The 27,967-nt window shown below is 44.3% G+C and overlaps 1 protein-coding gene across 1 annotated transcript in view; it reads right to left on the reverse strand.

Moving 5' to 3' along the window:
* The window catches only part of LOC138293845 (extracellular calcium-sensing receptor-like), a 224,843-nt gene that overhangs the window by 21,584 nt on the left and 175,292 nt on the right, over positions 1-27,967 (reverse strand). The window contains exon 4 of the mRNA XM_069233155.1: positions 11,414-11,537. Coding sequence (XP_069089256.1) covers positions 11,414-11,537 — 124 coding nt within the window. The remainder of the gene's footprint in view (positions 1-11,413; positions 11,538-27,967) is intronic.

Below are 27,967 nucleotides of genomic sequence, written 5' to 3' on the forward strand. Positions count from 1 at the left end.
AATGGTAGCTTTTGCGGTTTCTGTACACCTGTTCATCCCTGCGGGGTGGGACAAATGCCACAGGTGTACCATCAATGGTACCAATCATGTTGGGGATATGTCCCAGGGAATAGAAGTCACCCTTCACTGTGGGCAAATCCTCCACCTGGGGGAAAACGATGTAGCTGCGCATGTGTTTCAGCAGGGCAGACAACACTCTGGACAACACGTTAGAGAACATTCGCTGAGACATCCCTGATGCCATGCCCACTGTTGTTTGAAAGGAACCACTGGCCAGGAAATGGAGCACTAACAAGACCTGCACTAGAAGGGGGATTCCTGTGGAATGGCGGATAGTTGACATCAGGTCTGGCTCCAACTGGGCACACACTTCATGGATTGTGGCTCGATCAAGCCTGTAGGTGATAATGATGTGTTTGTCTTCCTTTGTCGACAGGTCCACCAGGGGTCTGTACACCGGAGGATGATGCCATCTCATCATCTGCCCCAGCGGATATGCCCTATGGAGGAGAAAGGTGAGCAGAGATTCATATACCACATAGGTTGCACAAGGGTGTTTTGCACTATTGTGATTTAATCGGTGTGTGGCACTGTCTGTACGTATTCCTTCCCAAAAGTGCTGTGAGGCAGTTGGGTACCCTGCCATGTGCCCCCCTGAAATGGCGGCTGCCTGACCTGTAAGGAGGGACAAGGAGAAATGAGATAACTACGTAGCCGCTGTACAGCATCGCAGTAGGCAGATGAAGACTGCTGCGCAATTCAGCATTGGTTATCATTGGGCCCTATGGGTTCCAGGAGACAATGACGATGTATGCCGGCGGTGACGGTACTCACTGCCGCAGACATGACTGCCATTTTCTATCTCTTCACTCACTTGATACCTGACCTTCAACAGGAGAGGATCTACACTGCAAGTGCTACTGTGGCCTGAGTCTGGAAGCGACAATGGCTTCAGTGTCTGGGGAAAGGGCCCCTGCCTTCACCGCGGAGGAGTTGGACAACCTGGTGGATGGGGTCCTCCCCCAGTACATGCTACTCTACGGTCCTCCAGACAAACAGGTGAGTACACTGTGTGCATGGTGGATGGGACATTAATTTGTGGAGTGGCATGGATGGAAGATACTTGGGGGGGGGGGCTGTGGCCTGCATGTGAGGATGGTCACTGAATGTGTTTCAGAGCTTGGTTGGGAAGTTGTGGCCAATGAGTAAGAAGAACCAGACGGGGGAGTAAAATCCATTCTTACTTTACCTTTCCTGTAGGTCAGCGCCCACCAGAAGAAGGGTATTTGCCGTGCCATCGCTAAGGAAGTGCGGACCCTGGGGGTCTATCATAGACGGAGCACCCACAGGCACAAGAGATGGGAGGACCTGCGCCGCTGGAGCAAGAAGACGGTGGAGGCCCAGCTGGGGATGGCCTCCCAACGTAGAAGGGGGTGCCTGTCGCACCATGACCCCCTGATGTTCTGGATCCTGGCGGTGGCATATCCGGAGTTGGATAGGTGCTTAAGGGCATCACAGCAGCCACAAGGGGGTGAGTACAGTCTCATTCAGCTGACTCTGCACTCTTTACAAGGTGTCTGGCTGCGGGAAGTGGGCTGTGGGTTCCCCTAGGCCAGGGCGAACTTGGTAGGGTAGGTCCCTTGTTATGCAGGCTCTGTGGCACTCAAAACCCCAATAGTGGTAGTGGCATTCTACACCTAGTCAGGCTCCTGTGGGTTCCAGGTATGCAGCAAATGGCCTTAGGCATCGTCCCCCATAGGCAGGTGATTTTCCTAACAACTGTTAGTGCATGGCCTAGTGCATAGGGCTGCTCCCTGTGTGTTGTGTCCGCCAACGGTGGCGTTGTTGCTGGCATTGACCATGTGTCTCCTCTGTCTCCCCCCCACTTTTTGTTTTGTCACCCTGTCCTTGTGTGCATTAGCATCATCTGGCGGTGGAGCAGTGGCACCGGAGCAGGAGGGAGCTGCAACCCACATGGCCCAGGAGGGTGAATGTACGGAGTATGAAGGCACCAGTGGAACAGAGGGCGAGGGGAGCTCCACGACGGGGACAGGAGGGGACACCAGCGACAGCAACTCCTCCTCTGATGGGAGCTCCCTTGCGGTGGCAGGCCCCTCTATGCCCCCCGCATCAACAGGTACAGCCGCCACCCCCCCATAAGCACTGCCCTCCCAGCAGCCCCTCAGCGTGTGTCCCGTGTCCCGTGGCCGCTCACCCAGGAGGGTGGGCATCTCCTATGCCCCAGGCACCTCAGGCCCTGCTGCAGTCAGCCCTGCTGCCCTCAGTGAGGAGGCTATTGACCTCCTGAGATCCCTCACTGTTGGGCAGTCAACCATTCTGAATGCCATCCAGGGTGTCGAGAGGCATTTGCAACAAACAAATGCATACCTGGAGGGCATTCATTCTGGCGTGGCAGCCCAACAGAGAGCATTTCAGGCTCTGGCCTCAGCACTGATGGCAGCCATTGTCCCTGTGTCCAGCCTCCCCCTCCAACCTCCACTACCCCGACCCAATCCCCTCTATCTCAGCCTATCCCAAGCACACCATCAGACCAGCATGCACACTCATCAACACACAAATGTGGCTCAGGCAAACATAAACACCACACATCCCACAGGCATTCACACAAGCACCATACCCATGCAGACACACCAACATCCACTGCCTCCACTGTGTCCCCTTCCTCCACGTCCTCCACCTCCCTACCTGTCTCATCTCCACTCACACCTGCATGCACTGCATCCTCATCCACTTCCTACATCACCAGCACGCCCATCACCACACACCGCTCACGTGCAATCACCACCCCCACCACCATGCACACGTCCCCTGTGTCCTCTCCCAGTGGGTCTGTGAGCCCTCCTCCCAAAGTACACAAACGCAAGCACACACCCACTCAACAGCCATCCACCTCACAACAGCCTCCAGCCCATGCACCTTCACCCAAACTCAGCAGACGTACACCTCCTACAACCACTACCTCTTCCTCCACTCCCAAACCCCCTCCATCTTCCCGTCCTGGTGTGTCAAAAAATCTTTCCCTAGCTTCCATTGACCTCTTCCCTACACCTCCCCCCTGTCCTTCCCCTAGGGCCAGGATGTCCAGATCCCAGCCCAGCACCTCAGCCACAAAATCATTGTCCAGTGTTGGTCCCTGCAAGTCCGGAACATCGAATGCTGCACCCATCAGGGCTGCCAGTGTGCCACCTGGTGAGGCCAAGGACCACCCTATTCTGCCACCTGCCAAGGTAAAGAAGGGGCCCACATGCCAAAGAGAAAGGCCGCACCAACCACCCAGCAAGGCCTTTTCTAGAACCAAAGAGGACAGTGCCAAGGTCCCAGCCGCAACTTCCAAGGTGGGGAAGGGACACAAGGGCAAAGGGAAGTCAGCTCAGGGCATGGAGCCTCCGGGTGAAGGACTGGTGCCACCCCTTCTGCAAGACAGACCAGCAACCTGTACGGCAGTGGCCACCGCCGCAATGACCGCTACCTGCACCGCCACCTGCACGTCTGCTGCCTCTACTACAGTCACCAGCATCATCCCCAGTGGGCACCCTTCCGAGACTGCAGGAGATGGCCTGGTGTCTCCCTCCACAAGTGCAGTCACCTGCATCACCGGCAGCATCTCCACCGCAAACAACGCCGCAGACACCGCCACCTGCCCCGCAACGTGCCCATGCAGTGCCACTGCAGCGGACATCAGCATCATCCCCAGTGGGCAGCCGTCCGAGGCTGCAGGAGACGTCCTGGACCCTGCATACACTACATGAGGCACCACAACCAGCACTGGCACTACCAGCAGTTGGCAGGCTAAGTCGCTGCAGGGTGGAGTGTGGCTCTGCCTCCATGGAGTATCACGCTACTTGTTCCCTGCAAATCTCATGGCTCAGACACCCAGGTGAGGGAATGGGAACTGCCACACCCCAAGTGCAGCATCACTGGGCACAGAGCCCCCTCCAGAACCAGTGGAGAGATACATCCACTACCCCAGTCCTTGGCAGGATGAAGCACTCTGGGCAAAAAGCCCCCTCCAGAACCAGTGGAGTATCACATCCACTACCTCAGTCCTTGGCAGGATGAAGCATTCTGGGCACAAAGCCCCCTCCAGAACCAGTGGAGAACAGCATCCACTCATCCAGTCCTTGGCAGGATGAAGCACTCTGGGCACAAAGCCTCCTCCAGAACCAGTGGAGAGATACATCCACTACCCCTGTCCTTGGCAGGATGAAGCACTCTGGGCACAAAGCTCCCTCCAGAACTAGTGGGAAAACCACTCACTTGAGAGACTGTGGCTTTGTACTCCCCAGGACCAAGCAGTGGGCAAACCACTCACTTGAGAGACTGTGGCTCTGTACTCCCCAGGACCAAGCAGTGGGCAAACCACCCACTTGAAAGACAGTGGCTTTGCACTCCCCAGGACCAAGCAGTGGGCAAACCACCCACTTGTGATACTGTGGCTTTGTACTCCCAGGACCAAGCAGTGGGCATGGAGCCCCCTCGAGGAGCAGTGGCGTCGTCCCATCATGCGGCTGAGGTGCCCTCCTCCCCTTCCCCCTGAGGGGCCTGTGTTTTTTCCGAACTGATGCCCCTGCAGTGTTCTCTCCGTTTTGAGGCAGGTGTCATGTGTGGGCCTCGTCCATGCTTTTTGGGACCATTGGTTCACGGACATTTAATGGGACAGTATACGGACTTGTGTACTTGCTGTAAATATTTATATATACTGATCATTTAAAGTTATCTTGGCCTATTTGAATTTTCAAATATTACACTCGTTACAATCATGTCAATTGGTCCTTGCGTTCTTCCAGGGGGTGTCGGAGTGTAACTGTGATGTAACTGGATGTTTTGTGTGTATGTGTTGTGGGGGAGGGTGGGGGTGTTGCTTATTGCGTGTGTGTGTGTCACTCTCTTTTTCCTCCCCCCTCCCCTGTGTACTAGGTGCAGTACTCACTGCGGTCGTCGCCGCCTTCTTTGATGCTTCTAGTAGATGATGCTTCTTACATGGCAGGACCTGTAACTTGGGCCCCATGGTGTCCTGGTTCCTCGTTGGGTGTCGTGAGGTGAGTGGTTTCTGTTCCAAGTACTGTTTCCGCTATGCTTTTGATGGCATTGGTACCGCCCCGGAAAAGCTGGAGGATTGGTACCTTGTAATAGTGTGGGCGGTACATTGTCTTCCGCCAGTCTGTTGGCGGTTACCATGGCGGTCGGAATGTTAAAGTGGCTGTCTGTGTTGGCGGTTTCCGCCATGGTCGTGATTCCATTTTTTTACCGCCGGCCTGTTGGCAGTATTACCACTGCTTTATCACCGACCGCCAGGGTTGTAATGAGGGCCTAAGTCTGCCCCATATAAACACAAACAATTATCGGCCAATATTTTGCCTGTTCTTTCCTGATAAGATCATAGAGGAGACACTTAATAAAGAACGGCAGGTCTTGAATCTAATCATTTGTTGGACCATTCACAATTTGGCTTTAAGGCTGAACAGAGCATGGATTCAGCTTTGATAGTGGCTTCAGAAGAGCTGCAGACTACTTTGGACTCAAGATCAAGAGCAGTCTTGATGCTGATGGATCCCTCAGCTGCCTTTGATACAGCCAATCAGGACATATTGATTGACTAGCTATATTTTCTAGGCATTAGGAATTCTGGTCTGGTTGTTTTAAATTTCTTTCTTTCTAAGAGACAGCAATTTGTGGCTCTGGAAGATTTTTCCTCCAGCACTTTTTCGCTTTGATGTGGGGTCTTGTAGGGCTCTTCTTTGAGCCCTATGTTCTTTAATCTTTATGTTACCCCCCTGGCCAAGTTGAATAAAATGCTTGGATTTTCAGTCCTCAGTTATGCAGATGACACTCAGATAATATTACCTATGGCTGATAATCCATAAAATACAGCAAGCAGCTTTTACAGCTGCATGCGGAAAATTAGCAACTGGATGTCCAACAATTGCTTAAAATTAAATTCCGACAAAACTGAAGTGCTCTTGTTGGGCAATAGTCCTTTTTGGTGCCTTTCTTGGTGGCTGTTCGACCTCTCAGCTCTTGGCGTAGTTTCCCCTGTACTTTTTGCTTCTCACCACCTGCTGGCTTTAGGACTCTGGGCACTTTACCACTGCTGACCAGGGTTAAAGGGCAAGTCCTCACTGTTTAAATTGTATTGGCGATTGGTTTCTCCACGACTGACACATTTGATTTACTAGCATGTCTCTAGTAAAGTGCACTATGTGTGCCCAGAGCCTGTAAATCAAATGCTTCTAGTGTACCTGCAGCACTGATTGTGACACCCACATGAGTAGCCCTGTAAAAATGTCTCAGACCTGTCTCTGCAGTGTCTGTGTGTCCAACTGTGTACTGCCATTTCGACCTGGCAAATGTACCCACTTGCCATGCCCAAACCTTCCCTTTTACTACATGTAGGTCACCCCTAAGTAGGCCCAAGGCAACCCCATGGGCAGGGCGCAGTGTATTTAAAAGGTAGGAGATGTACTGGTGTGTTGTGCATGTCCTTATAGTGAAATGCTGCTCAATTCAGTTTTCACTATTGCAAGGCCTATCTCTCCCATAGGATAACATGGGTATTGTCTTGAAATATCTTTTACGTGCAGTTTCCTATTGGGAGCAAATTACGATATGGAGTTTGGGGTCTCTGAACTCACAGTGTAAAAATACATCTTTTGGTAAAGTTGGTTTTTAGATTGTAAGTTTGAAAATTCCACTTTTAGAAAGTGGGCATTTTCTTGCTTAACCATTCTGTGCCTCTGCCTGGCTGCTCAATACACATCTGGGTTGGGCTGACAGTTGGGCTGTTTGTGAATTCACTCTAGACAGTAACACAAAGTGGGCTGAGGTGTGTCCTGCATATCTTGATGGGTCTTCCTCAGCTAGAGTGGAGGGAGAAGCTAACACTTGCACCTGAATAGGACTGCACCTGCCCTCACACATAGCAGTCTACAATCCCCTAGAGTGTGTCTTGGACCAGGACGGGGAGTGGCAGGGTCTTGTGCACTACAAATACTTTCCTTTGAAGTTTGCCTACTTCAAAGGCAGAAATGAGTATAAGTGTTGGACTGCTGACCCCACAACTTAAGAAAACTTCTGATGTAGGACATTCTGCCAAGGAGAAGAGCTGGATGCTTGAGGAGGACCTGCAACTCTGCCCGTTGCTTTGCTGTGCTGTCCTGCTTCTGCTACGTCTGCCCTGGGAGTGAAAGGATTGGACTTTGCGTTCTATGTTCAGCTTTCCAAGGATCTTCAAGGGCTTGAACTGAGCTTGCCTCCTATTGTGAAGTCTCAGGGACATCATATACTTCATCTGCCAGTGCATTGACTGTTCTGCTGAGAGTCCTGACTTGCTAAGTCGTGCCAAATCCAGTCCCTGGGCCCATGTAAGTGAAAGCTGGTAAACAGGAAGAAAAATCAATGGACCAAGCTGTTGAGGCTGAACAATCGACGCAGTGCCTACCAAATTGACACCTCATCTGCGTCAGCACGGATCCATCATTGCCGTGCATCTGGATTTTCCACACACCATCCTTTGGTGTCAAATCTGCAACATCACCACAAGGAACCGAGGCTGCGTGTCCCGAAATTGATGCATCGTTCTCCTGCGTGTAAAAGAATCGATGCATCGCCTACCCAGCAGGGAAAGAATCGGCACACCATTACTCTTATGATTAAGGAATCAACCCATTGCTTGCTTTTCTGATGCATCACCCCTCCTACAGCTTTATTTTTGACGCAAACCAGGTGCTAAAACAACACATACATTGGTTTCTATGGATTAAGACTCTTAACTTTAAAAAGGGATATCTCGACTTGTGTATGTTGAGTTTTTTTCGTTTTGGACTTGTTTTGTTCAGATAAACATTGTCTATTTTTCTAAACTTGTGTGGAGTAATTTTGTGGTGTTTTCACTGTGTTACTGTGTGTGGGTATGAATACTTTACACATTGCCTCCAGTATAAGCCTAACTGCTTGGCCAAGCTATCCAGAGGGTGAGCAGGGTTTATTTTAGGTGTGTGACTCCCTTACCCTTGCTAGAGTGAGGGTCCCTACTTGGACAGGGCATAAACTGTCTGCCAACTTGAGACCCAATTTCTAACGGTGGCCTTAGGAATTTTGTGTTCTGCCTTCGCCGGTTTCCTCATTTAAAAATCTGGGCATCATCTACAAATTGTCCTTTGACAAAATATCGAGGCAGTGACTTCCTCAACTTTGTTTGAGCTTAAGATCTTCAGGAAGATTTGTCCTTTTATCCCACAAGGTATGCAGAAACTGGTGGTTACCACTCTACTGCCTTCAAAGCTCTACTATTGCAATGCACTTTATGTTAATTTACAATAAGGACTTCTTAACAAACTACAAGTGTTGCAGAATTCTGCAGTGCATGCTACTTAAGATTCCTAAATTCCATACAGGCTTTCAACCCATGGCTCGGCTTTATTGGTTTCCTACATGCAAGCATGTTGATTTCAAGGCATGTTGCATTGCATTTAAGATGTTGACAGGCCACAGCCCAGAATATTTGAAAGAGAAATGTATTTGGTATCAGCCTTCTAGAACCTTGCGGTCTTCCTCAGCACTAAATGCAATTCTTCCCAAGATCCAAAGAGCTTACTGGGGAGGTAGAAGCTTTATCTACTGTACAGCCAGGAAATTGAACTCCCTCCCATTTCATGTGAAGACTTGTGTAAATCTTTGTGCTTTTAGGATAGCCCTGAAAATGTGGCCTTTTAATCAATAGCTTCTAACCTCTGTCCTTGTCAGTACTTCTACTTATTCCACACTGTCTCAGTTGCTCGACCTCTGTACCGGTAAGTGCCTAAACACCCTTGTGCAGTAGCTGTGCTATACAAAAATAATTTTAATTTCATTTTATGTGTGCTCCTTTGAAAGTTCAAAGTCAGGCAGCTGGATAAATGATCACTGCTGCATGGAAATCAGGCACTTTTTTGTGGAAGCATAATACGTTTGCCCAATTAAAAGATGTACTAGTGGCTCCTACAAGGGGGCAGAGCTAAAGCCTCTCTCCTGGTGATTTTGACATAATTGTCTGGCGACAACTGTGCTGTCACACTGTTGTGAAGCCATTTTAGTTAGAGTGCCATGCACGTTATTTTAGCACACTAGGCCTGCCGCTGTGCGCTTTACCCTAGATATAGTTTTTTCAGCTTCGCTTATTATTTTAACAATAACCACATTTGCGGTCTTGTTTTATTTCTCTCTATCTAGCTGTTCCTTGCCTAAGCCAGCACTGCATTCTTAAACAAGACATTTCTTTCACTCTGTGCTTCTCTCAAGACTGCAGTAAGGTAGGTTGCCGGTAAACATAGTAAAGTTTTGTCTCTGGTATTCATAAAAACATACACATCCTTACGTAGGGACATTTTCTCAGAAACACTTCCTTGTCCCATACACTTTAGAGGGAGATTCCAGCCACATGACCACAACTGTATGCTGATTGCTGAATGCTTCGCTACAGCTACTTTTGCAGACATCAGGCCTTTACTGAGGTATGGGGGGTGATGTCTTCCCAAGGGAACCTGAAGGGCAGAAATAGAGCTTAACATGCTGTGCTCTAATATAGCCTAGGTAGAAATAGAAATAAGTCTGTTGACTATAGTGACAAAATGGTGGAGTTATTTTTATGCTTTACTCTCCTTGTCACAATTTTAATCCTGGCATGCTTTATCGTCCTGGTTATTGCAGTGAATGCTTTATTACCTAAGATGCAGTTGCTTCATTAAAACCTTATTGAAACATATACTGCCTCTGCTTGTCCTTGTGTACGTCACACTAATGTAACTGAGAGAAACAGATGTGATCTGAGTGACCACGATTTCCCTGAGGAGTCAATTGTGTCATGCGCTCAGCTGCCCTATCATCCCTGCTCTTGGGTGGAGATGAGGCACTGCTAATTAGCCGGAGCAAAACCCGGATTGGGGAGGCAGGTGTCCCCTGTAGTGGGTTAGACTCAGTCCCCCACACCACAGGCGATTCTGCGGCTCCAATCCAGTAGTCTCATTAGAATAATGAAAGCCTACGCGACAACACTAGATCATAAAAAGCAATGGCCTGAAGGGTTAAGATTACCAAGATTCAGGATGGGCAGTTTCCATGAGGAACATGCTCAGTCCAGACACAGCAGACTCGACTCAGGAACCAAAACCCAACTACCAAGCCAGCAATTCTTTCAAGTGGGGGGTGTCACACACAAAACACCCCTCCCCGAAGCCACGCCACTGCTTTTACAATATCCCAAACCACCCTGTTCTGCATTTAGATTCCCATCATTCGTCTTCTTAAGACTTGTCAACTTGAACTTACTCTCTCTAGACATTTGTGAGGCCCTTCATCCAGTACTTTAAAAATGTCTTAAAATGTCACCTCATACTCAATGAAAGTCAAAAATGATGCCAAACAACATTGCACATAAACACTGAAAATATGTGTGTCTGTGCATGCACAACTACCTAGATAAGATAGACATGTGCTAAGATGACGTTCTGTCCTTGCACTGATTAGTCAGTCAACGGCACCTATCCATACCAAATGTGATAAACCTTGTTGACGTAGGATAAACCTCCTCTATGCACTATGAATTGATTATATTTTTCTATACTATTTCTGTTTTGAATAATGTTGTTAATGCTGCTCATAAGTAAATACATTTTTAAAAAACTATGGGGCTGTTTTAAGAGCTCCTAGTGCCTCCTTGCTCCAAATTAGCATCATTTTTTTTTTTACACTAATATGGCCCAACAAGGCCAAAATCGCAATGCCAGATTTAAAAAGTGGCACAATGCGCTACACTACGCCTGCGCCAGGCATAATGTATGCAAAAGGGGCGTTTCTCCCTTAAAGAGTTTCTTTGCATCATTTTTTTCGGCACTTTGAATGCCTGCTCAGAGCAGGCATTAAAAGGAGGCAGACCATTGTATTCAGTCGGCCTCAAAGGGTTTTGCAGGATTAGCTTCATAATTTTTTACTCTAGTCCTGCAAAGCTCCAAACTGGCGTCAAAAATGTTGACGCTAGTTTCCGTAACTGCTGCTGTGGTGGGCCATATCTTCTATACGATGCACACATTGTGGCGTTAGGGGGGTGCTAAAGGGTGAAAGGAAAATCGTGCTGCACTGGTTGCAGTGCCACTTTCCTTAAGTCACGCCCTAAATAATTGATGGTGCTGTGGCGTCCTTTGTGACTTCCCTTGTGAAAGTGGTGTAAGGCTTCTGACAGCTTTATTTCCAATGACAGTAAATGGAATGAACCTTAGGGAGTACTATCTGTTTATGAACTGAATGATTTAGGTATTTTTACCAAGATCCTGCAACACACACCAGTGCATTGCATGCAGAGTCATGGCAGGAGAGTTCAAGACGAGAGAAGACATGACGTAGCTAGATAGATTACATTTACCTGTCTGGTTGGAGATCTCTCCTTCTGAGCATGGGACGCAGTCAAAACAGCAGCTGGGTTGGCCTTCCAATGCAGACTTTCTATACCCAGTAGGGCAGGTTTTGCTGCAGACAGAGACAGGTACCTGAGGGGCATAAAAAACGGTATGAAAACATGAGTGGCAGCACAATATGAAATTGAAGGAAGAGCAATACATTAACAAAAGCATTTAGTTGAAATCTTCTTTGCATTACTGATATTTTATTATGCTTTCAAGTTGCTTTCCTGTCATGGTTAACAAGCCCAATTGTATGCTTCCACATGTCCTGCACTACGTTCACCTACCCTGTGTAGGTCTGGCTATCAGTCATATCCATAACATGTTTTCAGATCTCACCTCCAGCATACTTTCTTTAACCTCCTCTTCCATAAAGTTTCAAACAACTGTTTGTTTGCCTCCATAGTGCCCATAGCTCCTCCATATATGACTTCTATTTTTGTGGCACTGTACTTTTATCTCTGTTATGCATCACTATACCCACACCATAACACTACCTCCTTCCTGTAAGCACACCTGACCTTAATAAGTAAACTTACAAGGGGACGCAAATAGGTCAATGAACCTTTTGATTTGCAATTCCGATGTTCTTACCATAGCTCCAGTACATAATCAATAATCAATACACAAAAATCAATAATCATTAGTAATCAATAAAATCAATAATCAACAGAGTCAGTAATTATCACGCACCATGACCTTTCAGTCATGAATAACCACACCTTTAGTAAAAGTTTAGAATGTTTATTTACCTATACTAACAATGCTAAAATCATGTAGATTAATCTCAAAATCAAATGAAACACATGCAGAAACAATACTGGCTGTCCAAAGCAGCGGAAGAAATGTTATCTAATCAAAGCTTGAACTACAACACATTCTAAAGTTATGGTGCATATCAATAGCAAAGTCAACTGCGTCAATGAAATGAAGTTCATGAAATTCAGCAGAGAAATTCACCAAGCATTAGTCCATGTTATCATAAGTCATCAATCAGAATCCTTACCTAACATCAGCATGTTGGGCTTCATGCAAAACAATTTATTAACACACATTTGGAAAACATCTAACTATGGTGCTATCAAAACAGTGCAGTTGGTACCTAGAAAGAAAAAGCAATTATGCATAATAATCACAATTCGGATATACCTATGCATGGTTTGATCAGCAAAGCAGAATTAGTCTTCGTCCTCAGGACATCAGTCGATCAGCAAGGCATCAGGGTTCAGCATCAGAATGTAGAAGGACAAGTCTTTAAGCATTAAAGTTAAGCACATCTCATGTCAAGACGCATAAGAAAGTAATAACCTTTCGGTCAAGAATAATGGGCAAAATGACTGTCTTCTCCCAGAATGAATGAATGTCTTCCCTCCGTGTACTCTTGTTAAGTCAAAACTGTTAAAACTAAATCCCTATTGGTCAATTAATCGTATGTTCGCACTTTGTCCAATACAACTAAAATCCCAAATCAATGAATCCTAATATTTCTCCGTTATCATATTCTTGATTGGTTCGTCTTGTGATGTCCTCATCATCTGGCTTGTCAGGTAACAATATTGTTGCAGCTTTTACTCTAGTCAGTATCTTCTTTGTTCTAGTCCTTGGAAAGTTAGTCTCACACACATTACACATAAAATGTTGCATTAGCAAGAACATCAGCTCCTAGCAGTCGGTTCACACAAAAAGCTTCCGTTATGAGCACATTTAAACAATACAATAGAGATTCACAGTTTAACTCACTTGGTCAGCATTTGTTATTAAACGCTAAGAAATACAGCTTTTACATGAGGTCTGGCAAATAGGCCAAGACACTCGCTAATTTAAGGCCCACAATTAATAAAGCTAAAGCTAAATTCATTACCCTTTATATGACATATTACTGCATTAGTCTAACATATATTCAACATTTATTGATTAGTACATTACGTCAACATTGGTGGCCATTCTTCGTACTCACATTTTCAAATGTGTGCATTATTTTTCTACATTATTACATTTTCTGCATACACTTATTATTCAAAATACATAAACCCTCATTAATAATTTTTATTAAGACACCTGGGATAGCAATCCCTGCTCTGATGACTAAATAGGTCATCACACTATTACCTACAAATTTCTGCATCGACTAAAATTTGTACAATTCACTCTCTTCATAATTTCGCTTCCCCCTTGAATTTTCCCTGTAATTTCTTCCCTTTTCTTCCCTCCTCTGATTATTCTTTGACCTTTTCATTTTAAGTCTTTTGCATAATTTGCACAATCACCATTCCCCCAACAGACAAACTACAACAATTAATATCCCATGTAATATTTCCAACAGAATCCCATTCCAAATGTTGCTGAGCCTATTTCCCACCGACACAAACCCTTTGCCAACCTTTTCCCCAAACATCTGGTTCTTCCAGTTCTTTCAAATCGGCACTTGCATTAGTCAGATTAGTAAGTCTCTTATCTCTTTACTGTTATCTGGCATACAGCAATGCCTAGAATTAATCATTGTACAGACTCCACCATCCTTCACTAAAAGAATATCTAAAGCAAGACGATTTTGATGGGTCATAGCTCTATCAGCAGCTAATTCAGTATCTATCAGGAGTATGGCTCCTGAAAAATTTGTCAGCATGTTATCCACAATAGTAGACAACTTTTGAATCTTTATCAAATTTACAATGACTCCCACTGAAGGAATCACTGCTCCAAATATATCTCCCACTATAGCAGAAGAGGACTCCCTCCTCTGTCTCTTATCATATAATTCAGTCACTTTCGGAAACTTTTTCAGATCTTCCATTTGATAAATCTTTGAGAAAACTATCACCAAATAACCTGTCCCTTACCTTCCTCTTGGAAGACGGTAACACACATTAGGTCCACAGATATTATAAATCCTTGGAATAGCAGGGTCCTGTCCAGTGAACATAAATGTCAAATTACTCTGAAACAAAAACACATGCCTACATTCACTCGTTTCCACAAATAAAGTTTCAGTGCACAACTTAGGCCTATATACAAAAGTTTTCCCTACATGTTGTGCATCTAAAGCTAATTTCCCTTGCATTTTAATTGCACTATAAGTATAATCATTCTCGTAAGTCATTTTCTTGAAGCCTTTTTCTAATTTCTCTTTTAATGCCTTTCTCCTGTCATCTGTGTGATCTAAGAAGCTTTTTTCTAAAGGTGTAAGCAAGCATGTCAAATTTTTTCTATGTGCATAAGCTGTGCCAAACGTCAATGTAGGTTCAAAGAAACCTCTAACTATTATTATGTCATTATCCTTAGCTACTCTACTCCAATACCTAATTATAGGAACAAACAAAAACACTACATCATAGTTAGAATAAAATTACTGAATGTACTCTTGGTTATAAAATCTTGTTAGTAACAGACTACAACTTATCCCGTAGGTTAAAGGCAGACTATGATAGGTTATTCCTTCCTCGACTGATGAAGGAATCTGTATACACACAAAGCAATTCTTTGCATCCATTGTCTCAACATACTAACATAATAAGCGATAGAAAACATTAGAAGAAAGTTCTCCCTACGCATTAGTATCCTCATGCAAATATTTATCATCTAACCTAAACTTCTCTAATGCAGTTAGTGCAGTAGTTGTCTAAAAAGCAGAAGTATGGTTGGCTTCACTCTTATCAAGAACAGACATTCCCACAATCAACACCACAAACAATATCCCACACATAATCGCCAAACCAATGCTCATATTTTTACAGCGCCTAACATCTCTACCTTGTTGACTGATCTGTAAAGAATCAGAAAGCAGAAGAAATTGAGAAAAAAAAACTTGCAGCAAAAAATTCAAAAATAGACAATACTTCTTTCAGCAGTTCAGTTTCACTTCCAGGATCCCTTGTCAAAATCAGTTAGCAGCTTGTCAAAATCAGGTTCAAAAAGTCAAATCAGGTTTTCAATGTCTCTTCCGGTTATTTCAACAGTTTCTTTTCTCAAAAATTTCTCTCAGATTGTTTCAACAGTTCAGTTCATTAGCTTACCTCACGTGCCAAAATACTGACCCGGAACTTCTCTATCAAAACAAAAAGACATAAACTCTTTCTGCCATTTGTTTGTAGTTGCATACGCCCATTTAGGACTGGCTATTCTCTTTCTTTTCAATCAACATTCCGCTCCCCTTCACTTAGATCTTCTCTTCTTGTGGTATCTACTTCTTCTTTGATTGTTGGTTCAACAACCACTTCTTTCCCTTTCTCCACCTGTGACTCTGGCCACTTATCTCCTTTCGGTGGACCCTTTGTCAGTGTTCTCTTCAGAGTCGAACTTGAACCTTCTCCTTGTTCTGTGGTGTTTTCTCTTGACGGACCTGCGACCTGTTCAGGAGGAGTCAGATCACATTGACTTTGATCTACCTCAACTCCTTCCACTTCTGGGTCTGGCAATTGCTCTGTTTGTCTCTCAAGATCATCTGCTTCTGGGAAAGCCCTCCTCTGACTGGGCTCTCCTGCTGACTCAATTGAGATAGGCTCTCCGTCACCCTCCTGGAGGTCTTCTCCCTCGTCTGTCACAGGAGTGACTGAACCGTCCTCAGCCAGCTCAGATCCAGTCTCAGTTCCCCTTTGTTCTCCTTCCGGCCCTGAGCCGTGTCTCGCTGTTGTTGGTACTCTCAACAATGCTTCTTCATGGTCCAGTGGACATAACACTTTCTTCGTATGGCTTGCTTGAATCCAGTTCAGAATTCCAGCACACTTCACAGCTGTGGTAGTTGTCAAAACTACCTGGTATGCTCCCTTCCAACGAGGATCCAAACACATCTTTCTCACGTGCGTTCGGATGACAACCCAGTCCCCAGCTCTCAGGTTGTGCCCTGGGTCATGAATCGGTGGCAGTATGGTGGCTTCCACCTGCTGAGAAAAAGAGAGAACCACATCAGCCAGACCTTTGCAGTAATCCAACACCATATCATCTGTAATGTTGACAAGTGCATTTGCTGGCACCGCTGGAAACCTCATTGCTCTGCCCATGAGCATTTCATGCGGCGACAATCCTGTCTTCCTGTCAGGTGTGTTTCTCATTGATATCAACACTAAAGGCAATGTGTCAGGCCATTTCAAATTCATAGACACACACATCTTTGCAACTCTTGACTTCAATGTACCATTCATCTGTTCCACTAGTCCTGATGCTTCAGGGCAGTAACTACAATGCAACTTCTGCTCAATGTTCAATGCTGCACACAGTAATTTAATTACTTCATTGTTGAAGTGACTTCCCCTATCTGATTCTAAAGAGATCAGAAACCCGAAACGCAGTATCTGTTACCTAAGCAGTATTTTCGCTACTGTGAGACTATCATTTCTTCGTGTAGGGTAAGCTTCAATCCAGTGACTAAAAATACAACCAGTCACCAACACATATCTCAAACCTCCACACAGAGGCATCTCAATAAAATCCACTTGCATTCTGCTGAATGGACCACCTGCTCTTCCAATGTGGCTCAAATTAACCACTGTCCCTTTTCCTGCATTTAGTTGTTTGCAAATGACACATTGATGGCAAACTGCTTCAGCAACTTGTCTAAACTTTAGGTTCAACCAATCATGTTGAACAAACAGACCATTGCATCCCTCCCAATGTGTGCTTGACCATGACAGTACCTCGCCATTTGAGACAACAGGCTATTTGGCAAAACCAATTGACCCTCCTCAGGAACCCACAATTCATCTTGTCTTTGCACGCATTTCATTTTGTTCCATGAACGTTTCTCCTCCCTGTCAACATTATGCTGCAACATTTTCAGTTCTTCAATGGTGTCAATTATTTTCTATGCATAACTTGTACAAGTTTTGTCTTCTTCAGGTAACAGTTCACACTTGTCTTTGAATGATATACAGTTCACATTCGCAAAACCTTGCGACTTGATCCGCATATCCATTTCCCAATGACACATAGGTGGTCATTCTGACCCTGGCGGTCTTTGACCGCCAGGGCGGAGGACCGCGGGAGCACCGCCGACAGGCCGGCGGTGCTCCAATGGGGATTCTGACCGCGGCGGTAAAGCCGCGGTCGGACCGGCACCACTGGCGGGGTCCCGCCAGTGTACCGCGGCCCCATTGAATCCTCCGCGGCGGCGCAGCTTGCTGCACCGCTGCGGGGATTCCGACCCCCCGGTCGGACCGCCGAGATCCGGATGGCGGTATGGGGGGTCGCGGGGCCCCTGGGGGCCCCTGCAGTGCCCATGCCACTGGCATGGGCATTGCAGGGGCCCCCGTAAGAGGGCCCCTACATGTATTTCACTGTCTGCTGCGCAGACAGTGAAATACGCGACGGGTGCAACTGCACCCGTCGCACAGCTTCCACTCCGCCGGCTCGATTCCGAGCCGGCTTCATCGTGGAAGCCTCTTTCCCGCTGGGCTGGCTGGCGGTCTGAAGGCGACCGCCCGCCAGCCCAGCGGGAACGGTAACCTGACGGCGGGACTTTTGGCGGGCGGCCTCCGCCGCCCGCCAAGGTCAGAATGAGGGCCATAGTCCTGCGATTTCAAATGTGCACTGCATTTCACCACGGCAATATTTTCAGGTATTTAAATAGCATGTAACAATTCTTTAATTCTCTCACCATTTCTCACTGGTGAACCAGAAGAGGTCAGGAAACCTCTTTGTGACCGCAACTGACCAAAATCATGTACTATTCCAAATCCGTACTAGATATCTGTGTAGATTGTAACTTTCAGCTGAGCAGAAAGATTGCACGCTCTAGTAAGGGCTACCAGTTCCTCTACTTGGGCAGAATATACCCCTTGAAGCCAAGAAGCTTTGAGGGGCCAGTAATTGTGCACAAAGCATGTCCTGCTGTCAGCATCCCTGTATTGTCTCTCAGACAAGAACCAACAACAAAGATAATTTGATCATTTTCCTCCAATCAGGTATCTCTAATGTCAGGTCTCGGCTTTGTGCACAAATCAGTTACTTCGAGACAATCATGCTCAACATCTTCCTCTTTTTCAATTTCAGCATTTTCATTTGTAAGTAAGGTTGCCAGGTTCAGCACTGTACATCTTTTCAGTGATACATTTGGTGACCCAAAATACTCGTTTCATATCTAGTCAACTTTGCACCAGTCAAACATTGGGTTTTGTCCTTGTCAGCAGAATCTCAATAGAGTGAGGGACCATTACAGTCAGGGGATGTCCCATCACAATGCCCTCACACTCTGGAAGGCTTTGCCCAACTGCGGCAACTGCGCGCAAACAACTTGGTAAGGCTGCTGCAACTGGGTCCAAAGTAGCTGAAAAATATGCTACTGGGCAGTTTACACCTCCATGGACCTGTGTCAAGACAGACAAAGGACACGCATCACGCTCATGACAAAACAATGTGAAAGGTTTCATGTAATCAGCCATACCCAACGCTGGAGCCCTGCACAAACTCTCTCTCAATTCAATGAACACTTTAATTTCATCCTGGTCTAACACTATGGGATCAGTGACTTCTTTATGAGTCAGCTTTTGCAATGGTCTTGAAATGACTGAAAAATTTAGAATCCATTGGTGACAAAAGCCTACCATTCCCAGGAAACATCCTAACATCTCTCTGTGTAGTTGGGGGAATTTATCTGCACTTGGTTGTAATGCTTTTTCTGGATGTCTTTCTTGAACCTTTTTCAATCTGGTGACCCAAATACTTCAGTACTTTCTGACAGTAATGCAATTTAAGCGGAGACACTTTGTGACCATTCTTTCTCAAATGGTTCAACAGGGCAATCGTATCATACTTGCACTCGTCCCTTGTCTTGGACGCAATCAGCAAGTCATCAATGTACTGCACCAAGGTTGATTGGAAAAGCAATTCCAAAGATTCCAAATTATTTTTCAAGATCTGATTGAATGTGGGAGGTGACTCTGAAAACCCTTGAGGAATTCTGCACCAGCAATAAACTCGATCCAAGAATTTGAAACAAAAGAGAAATTGACTATCCTCATGAAGAAGCACAGAAAATAATGCTTGTGACAAATCAATGACAGTGAACCACTCAGCAGCACATGGAATCTGGAACATTATCACAGCTGGATTTGGCACCACGGGACAACATTTGACCACAATCTAATTTATTTTTCTCAAATCCTAAACAATCCGAAACCTTCCCACAGGGCTTTTTCAAACCCATTATCGGTGAGGTATATGGACTGCTCAATACTTCTTTCACAGCCCCTTGCTTTACAAAGTCAGCAATTATCTGAGCTACTTTCATAAGCATATGGTACTGCGGAAGTTGGGGAAAAACTGCATTCGGCTTCACAGTAACCTTGACTGGCTCCACCCCCTTTATCAAACCTACTTCTTTTCCTGCCAAATCCCACACCCCCTCCTTTATCGTGCCCTGCAAATCAGGATGGAGCTCTTTCACTGTGAACATCGGGAAAAATTAAATCAAATGGTACTCCTCATTTGTATTTTCACATTCCCTCTCTGGGGCCTGTTCTTCTTCATCATTAATAGTCATCTGAATCTCAATTCCATCATTTGAGCAAGTACTTAAGCACTTTGTTTTACACAACAAGGGCCTGATTCTAACTTTGGAGGACGGTGTTAAACCGTCCCAAAAGTGGTGGATATACCACCTACCATATTACGAGTCCATTATATCCTATGGAACTCGTAATACGGTAGGTGGTATATCCGCCACTTTTGGGACGGTTTAACACCGTCCTCCAAAGTTAGAATCAGGCCCCAAGTCTCTTCCCAGTAGGGATACCGGACTTGAATTGCAGACTACAAACTTATGCAACCTTTGGAAGTTGCCAATCTCCACTTGGACTGGATCTGTACTCCGATTTGTCAAGTACTGGTTTGCTCCACCTACAACCTGAACTGTTCTTCCTGAAAGGGGCAAGTTTGGGATTTCTGTGCCTCTCAATGTAGAGCGTGTAGCTCATGTGTCAACCAAGAATGAAGCCTTATGACCCATAACTTTTCCCTTCACATAGGGTCCTCTTTGATCTTCCTCAAAAGAAGTCGCAAGCACACATGGCTCCTCATCTTATCTGTCACTCATCCATTCATCATTTATTCCATTCTCACTTCGAAATGGTGCACTATTACTGTTTCTGTTCTGCCTCTGGCCTGTGACCTGGTGAGAAAGCATCATCTGTTGCTGCTCCATTGGGGCTTGAGGTATTTGAATTTGCTGTCTATGTACCATGGGAATCTGCTGTTGCATCGGCTGCAACTGTGACACTTGTGCACTAAACATTTGCACCTGCTGCATGGCCTGAAAAATCTGCACTTGATTCACACTATTCTGAAAATTTGGATTAGGACCTCTTACTCTCGGTCCTCTCACATTCTGAAATGAATTGATGTCATTACTCTGCTGAATAACACCTTCCTGCACCATCATTTGACACTCCCGTTTCCAATGTCCAATGGCTCGGCAAATGTGACATGGCAATAGCTTCTTCATTTCCTGCACATCATTCTAGACCACTACAGTATTAAAGTCTGGACCACAAGTCATATTGTCTCCATGACCTCTACCTCTCATCTGAGGCTGAAACATCATGTTCCCCTGCTGCTGCTGTGGCAACTGCTGCGAAAAATTCCCTTGTACTCCTGTTTGACCTGCTTTAATCTGTATCACCATCATCTTCTCTTTCAACTTTTTCTGCTTCAACTCAATCTCATCACTACAGTAATTTGCATACTGCAACTGCAACACCTCATCAATCGGCTTTGCTTGCCAACAAATCAAATGACTCTTAGTCATCTGGCTAATTTCAGGTCCCAATCCTTCTACAAATCTAAACAGAAAATGAGGCATGTCTTTCTCCTCAATCGTCTCTATACCACTGTAATGCTTGAATGCCTGCAACAATCTCTCACAATATGCATGTATTGACTCTTTTGCTTCCTGAGCTGTCCTGTCAGTCTGACAAGGTTTGAAGAAGTCCAGGCCTTTAGGCAGCTCTGTTTCCAATGGAGCTGAGCCAAGTCTGATTAGCATGTTACTAGTCTGTGTCTAGAATAGTACAGTGGATATCAAAATAATGGACTGGAACGTGACACAAGTAATTACAGGAGACTGAGATTAATTCATACAGTCCCTTCACTTACACTACAGAATGTGGTTCAAAGGAGGACAAAGTAGAAGTCCATTAGGCAGAGAAAGTTTTCAAAGTAATGGAAAGGCTTACTAGAGTGGAAAATCTGGTCTCTGGACAATCAGACAGCTACAAGAGTAAGACATCTAATAGCAAATTGTCTTGTCACACTGAAGGTTCATATATTTAGGCACAATATGGAACCCATTTGGGGACGCGATACCTATTGAATAGATAAATGAACTGAATTATTCACCCCTGCAATGAAGGTACAGGAGTACAAACCCAAGCAAAAGGCAGAATGAAACAGGCTGTGTGTCATCAAGCCTAATGACAGACAAAAACATCCACAGCCAGTCACCCACTCAGGTACAATGTGTAATGAGCATTTGTCAACCATCAGTGTTAATTTCCAGGGACGTGGGATAGGTAATAAAAGATACATCTAGATCCTCCACTAATCTCAAAATTGTCATCTTTATATTGTTTACCACTCACCACTATGGCTGCCTGACCTTATTATTTATTTATTTATTTTCTATAATTCTTGTACGCCAACAAGGGTTTCATTAAACTGACCAATGCTACAAAGAAATCAAGACAGACAATAGAAAAACAAGATTAACCTATAGATGTTGGGCTGTTTTTATACAGTAAATCCAATTGTTAGTCTCAAACCAAGGAGCAGCAAGTAGATAATTACACATTTGAGCTCCCTAAGCTAAACGTATGCCAAACTACGCACGCTTGTGAAAATATAGGGCAATTCAATAGATTTTTACAGGCACTACCACATATACCACCTTGAATTTAAATTTAATAAGCTGGTGAATAGGGAGACATTGCGATCTGGCGAACTCCAGAGCAATGTGCTACTAGTAACCACTACTGTTAGTAATGCCCACTGCATCCTTTTCCAGGTGCTGCATTGGAAATTCCTGTTGGGGCAACACCAGGTAAAAGTTGTACAATACTAATACAGTAATTTCTTCTGGTTGTGGTAATAGCATTATGACAAGACTGCATCAAGATGGCAGAAAAATTAGTAGCATCTGTCGGATGGCACGCTTATATAGTAATGGGAAGACATCAACAAAGTAGACACCTGGGCTCGTGCGGGCAGGCTCTCATTGATTAATATTTCTATATTTGTATCACCTGAAATGGCTTTGGTAGAAAATAAAATCCTGTGCCCAATAAATATGGCATACAATTATATTTTCTTCAAGACAGAGATCTCTGTCTTAGGAAAAGGGACAGTTTCAGGAATCCTGATGCCTCTAGATGGAAATGTCCAAACATAAATTGCATCCAAATAGTTGTAAGGAGAGAATCTTAAAAAATATTTGTCCACTGTTTGAATATGTGAAGCAGCAGAGGCCATGGTTCTCCGTCAATTTTACTAGATGCTTTGCATATATATTAAGACTCTCATTACGAGTAGCTAAGTGTTTTATATAGTCATTGTATTGCACCCAATAAAAATGCAACACTTCTGCATTTGAAACTCATTGAATGCATTAAATAGTACCTTTTGCCCCGATGATGGGGTATAGCATCGAGTTTAGTGCTTACTGCACCAAATTGAATATGTCCTTGTAACTACTGAGCAGTTTTCCTGTATTAAATACCAGCAGATTTGGGTCCATATTTATACTTTTTGGTGCAAAACTGCGCTAACGCACTTTTACATCAAAAAGTTAACCGCCGGCTTCGTCATTCCAAAATGCCAGCCGGGTGCCAAATTTATTGTTAGCCGGGTGGGGGTGGTGGTAAGGGTGAAGGGGTTTTGCCTCAAAAAATTACGCTAGGCTGGTTAGAGGCAAAAAATGCAGTTAACCAGCCTAACCTCATTTCCTGACGCACAACCATCCATAACACATGATTCCTGTCTTATAAAAGACAAGAGTCATGCCCAACGGCCATCACAGGGGACCAGTGTCACCTGGGCATTGCCATTGCACCCAGTACCATGCAGGGGGGCCCTTGTTAGGGCCCCAGATAGCACTTAAAATAAAAAAAAAATAACTACTTCCCTTTACATACCCTACTTACCTGGGGTGGAGCCCCCCATCCTCTGGTGTCCCTCTGGTGTGGGTGGAGGTGTTCCTGGGGCTTGGAGTGGCCACCTTCAATGGTGTTAGGCCAAGGAAATAGGCCCACAGGTCCCCTAATGCCTGGTCTGACCCAGGCATTAAATGATGGTGCTAAGCAAGCTTAAAGTCATTATTTGGGTCCGCCTCCCACCCGTGCATCATTTTAGCACGGGGATAAAAATGGCGGTATGGGGATAGCATCATTTTTTGGATGGGAATGCCTACCTTGCATCACATTGATGCAAGGAGGGTTCAGACATCCAAAAAATGGTGCAAACTCCAATATTTTGACACTAGATGGGTCTTGTATCAAAATATTAATATGGAGTTAAGTTTGCGCCACATTTACGTAACACAAATGATGCAAATTCAGCGCGAAGATAGTATAAATATGCCCCTTGGTCTGCTAACATTTAACAGTATATGCTACCCTTATTGTACCTAGTAATTACAGGATGCAAAAAACTTAAGGCAAACAGGAAATTGAGCAGGGATTAGAATTTCCTGCCCATTCGTAAGGAGGGCCCAAATATGGTCTATTGAAGAGACCACTCAATGAATATAAGAGAGATAATGAACCAATTAAGAGCAGTTGGTGAAAAAGATGCAATTCAGGGGCATGATCTCCCTTGCCATTTTTCATCACCGAACCAAAAAGAATAGGTTGAGTCATGTATCGAGTTGTGCATTACCACACAGACACTTTAACATGTAGTAGAAAAGTTGTCTAGGATTATAAAAGCCTTTCGATGGTGATGTAACTAAACTTACCCTACACCTGAAAAGCAAACATGTGAGACAGGTCCTACAAGTGAATGGGAGAAATTAATACTTAGGTGAGTGCCAACTAGTTAAAATGAAACTTAATGAAGCATGACTATAATGTTGACCATTATAGGCACACATCATTGAACCTCCACTGCAGCATATCTTGCTATGCTCCTCCCAGGACACGTGATGACCCCCGCAATGTAGATCTGGGAAGGTTTTCGGTGGAGCAGGACTGTCAGGTCTGGGGGTTCACTTGCAGATCCCTGGTGGTATCTTGCAACTTGCGCTTTGAGGCTCTATTTTCCGACCATGCACCAAACGTCAATTTCGCTGGTAGTCCTGGAGCTGGGCTCCACACAGTCATCACCCATGGAAAGGATCAAAGGAGGCTTCCTAATGGGGAGGGCCAAAGGGAACTTCTAGTCTGGACAAGGCTTTAGAATGCAAACGTGTTGGGCATGGCCCCATCTATAGGTTCACCCCAAACCTTCTGGCTTCCTCCTCCTATCTTTTGCTGGATTTTTGCTTGTTGGCCTTAGGACTCTGTGCACTTTACTTCTGCTAACCAGTGTTAAAGTTCTTGCTCCCTGAAACAAGATTTGATTGGCATATTTAAATTACATGTAAGTCCCTTTTAGAGGGGTTTACCATATACACAATGCCTGTAAATTAAATGCTCCCAATAAGCCTGCAGCACTTATTGTGCCACCCACTTAAATAGCACATTAAACCATTTCCCTGGTCTGCCATTGCAGTCTGAAGGCAATGTCCCACTGTCATGTCGACATGGCATTTAAAACCGTTTACCAAGCCTTAAAACATCCACCCCTTTTTTTTTTTTTTTAAACATGTCACCCCTAAGGAATGTCCTAGGTAGCCAATAGAGCAAAGTACTGTGTAATTAAAAGGTGGGACATGTACTTTTAGGGTTTACGTGTCCTACTAGAGAAAAAGAGGCCTATCCCTCTCAGAGGATAACATTGGGGATTTCTTCTTATTATATTTAATTAATAAGCTTTTATTATTAGACCAGAGGAGGTAGATATGCCATGTTTGGTGTCTATGAAATTGTGATAATAAATCTATTTAATTGTAAAGTCGGATTAATCATTACAAATCTGAAAATGTCACTTTTGGAATGGTAAGTTTATAGATAGGGGTTGGAATCATTTCCGCCAGTGAGGTTAGGCCACTGTTTACATTTTGCAAAAGAAGAAATACCTACTCTGACATGATTTGACACTATTTAATAAAACTGGGCCAAACAACATTTATTAGTGCAACCACATATATATTTATACAATGACTTTAAAGTATTTAAACTCTTTTAAGGAAGATTTTTTAAAACATGTCATACATTTCAGGAGGATAAAAAAAATGTGCACTCATATCGGAACACAAAACTTTGCCACTCCATTATCCTTTCTTACACAACACATTAATGTTAAATACATGATTGACACCAGCACAACATACAGACTATTTGACAATAGACAACACAGCAATGCAATTCCATTCAGGCTAATTCTGTACACAATTTAACATAATAACCACGTAAAGACCAGTTCCACCATTCAAAGCTGGAGAAATCTTTTTTAGAATTTAAACCAACATGAAGACTTCTTAGAAATGTACTCGGGGAATGGGAAGCGTGTTACATTTTTATTTTGAGGGCCAAAATTTGTAAAGGGACCAAAACTGACTTATTGAATTCCTAATGGTTCACTTTGTGACCCAGCCAAGTTCCTAACCAAGTCCCTAGTACAAATTTGTTGACGTGTTTGAAACCCATCTAGTCAGGGTTCTCCTCAGGACTAAGAACTGGATAAAACTCCAACCTAAAAACAAGAAATAATAATAATGACTTTGACTGAACAATGAAAAAAATTGTTGTAAATATACTGATTGCTGTTCATGAAACATAATTACTATAGTCCAAGTCAATCCTTACCTTAATGGTGACTGAAAGAAGAAAAAGCAAAGCAAAACTTAAGAAGATTGTCTGTTAGGTACACCAATTGTAACATGCTTCCTGGAGCCGTGAACTTATTTCAATTCCACTGGTATTTGAACAGAGAACATGTTTTTCAGAAAATTGTCAGTGAGTCAGCTGGAACAAAATGAAAATAGGCCATTTATTTTAACAATTTGTGACAAACACGAAACCGTTATAAATGATACCGTTATTGAAAATGATGCATCAGAAGACTTACTCTTCATTGATTAAGGCTAAGCGCTTTTCAATCTTCAAAATGTCTCTCCTCTTTTGCACTGAAATAGTAGAAAACAAGGAATCACTTCCGTGCCAGAACATGTACCCGTTTACACAACAAGCGTTAGGCTGATTACTCCGATCGAATTAAGTAGTTTGACTGCAGCCAAACAAATCTACAAACTTGTATCGTGAGAAAATCCTAAAGCGCAGTACCAGTCGAGCATACACTTGAGGGGTGGATTTAAACTCCTAGACCATTCTCCTTTAGATTCAATGATCTAAACGAGAATCATCTAACCTAAGCTGAATTACAAAGAACAGATCTTATCCGCCAGTCAATCAACTTGTGCATCCTTAAACTCAAGAGTGTACAGTCTCACACCCGTCAGTTTAAAGGTCAATCAGCCATCCTAGAGGCTTACAGCGTTTTTGTTTTTTTTGTGCAAAACCGTAGCGGCACCGCAACGTCAGAAAACAAATCTTAAGCGCTAGTCAATGAAACACGTGCATCTTTAAGATCAAAGTGTACACTTAGTCTCACACCCTGTCCGTTTGAACTTCAATCAGCCGCCCTGGAGACTTACAGCGTTGTGTTGTTTTTGCACAAAACTGCAGTGGTACCGCTGCAGCAGAAAACAAATTTTAACCACCAGTCAATGAAACGTGTGTATATTTAAGCTCGAGTCTACACTCAGTCTTACACACGTCCATTTAGAAGTGAATCAGCCATCCTGGTACTTAAAACGTTTGTGTTTCTAGCGCATAGCCACAGCGGCACTCCAACTACCGCTCCCATTCACCGTAGGGTCACCTGATTTGACACCAAACTAAGGCCTATTTATATTCTTAGGTGCAGTGCTTTAAATGGGCCGGTACTGTCCGGTACTGAGTACCGGCACTTTTTTATTTTGAGAGGGAGAGTACCGGCACATCTCAGGAAAAACGTAATACTTTTAATTGGAGAGTACCGGCACTTCTAGGAAACAAGCAGGTACTCTGCCACAGAGTACCTGCACTTTAATTTTTCCATTTCAAGCACTGCTTAGGTGGCCCCTCTAGTGTCAGAACAGAATATTAATTTCAGAGGTTTTGCAGCTCCGATAATTAATTGAGCCTGTCAACGGTAGTTTTGAATTTCAAAATTAGATATGCTTCCTTTTGTTTCAGCTTATGCTCAAAGTTCCAACCTCTCACTGTTGGTTCCAGGACAAATAACACAGTCCACTACTTGTCTTCCGCATTATAATGTTTTCCAAATCATTATTGACTATAAGTGCCGTGACCACCTTTCAGGAAATCCTTGACTTGTCTTGAATAATCCTCTGCCTCACTTCCTTATTAGGTTATCATATTTACATTTTTTTC

This window comes from Pleurodeles waltl, chromosome 4_2, assembly GCF_031143425.1.
Source record: "Pleurodeles waltl isolate 20211129_DDA chromosome 4_2, aPleWal1.hap1.20221129, whole genome shotgun sequence".
Taxonomy (NCBI): domain Eukaryota; kingdom Metazoa; phylum Chordata; class Amphibia; order Caudata; family Salamandridae; genus Pleurodeles; species Pleurodeles waltl.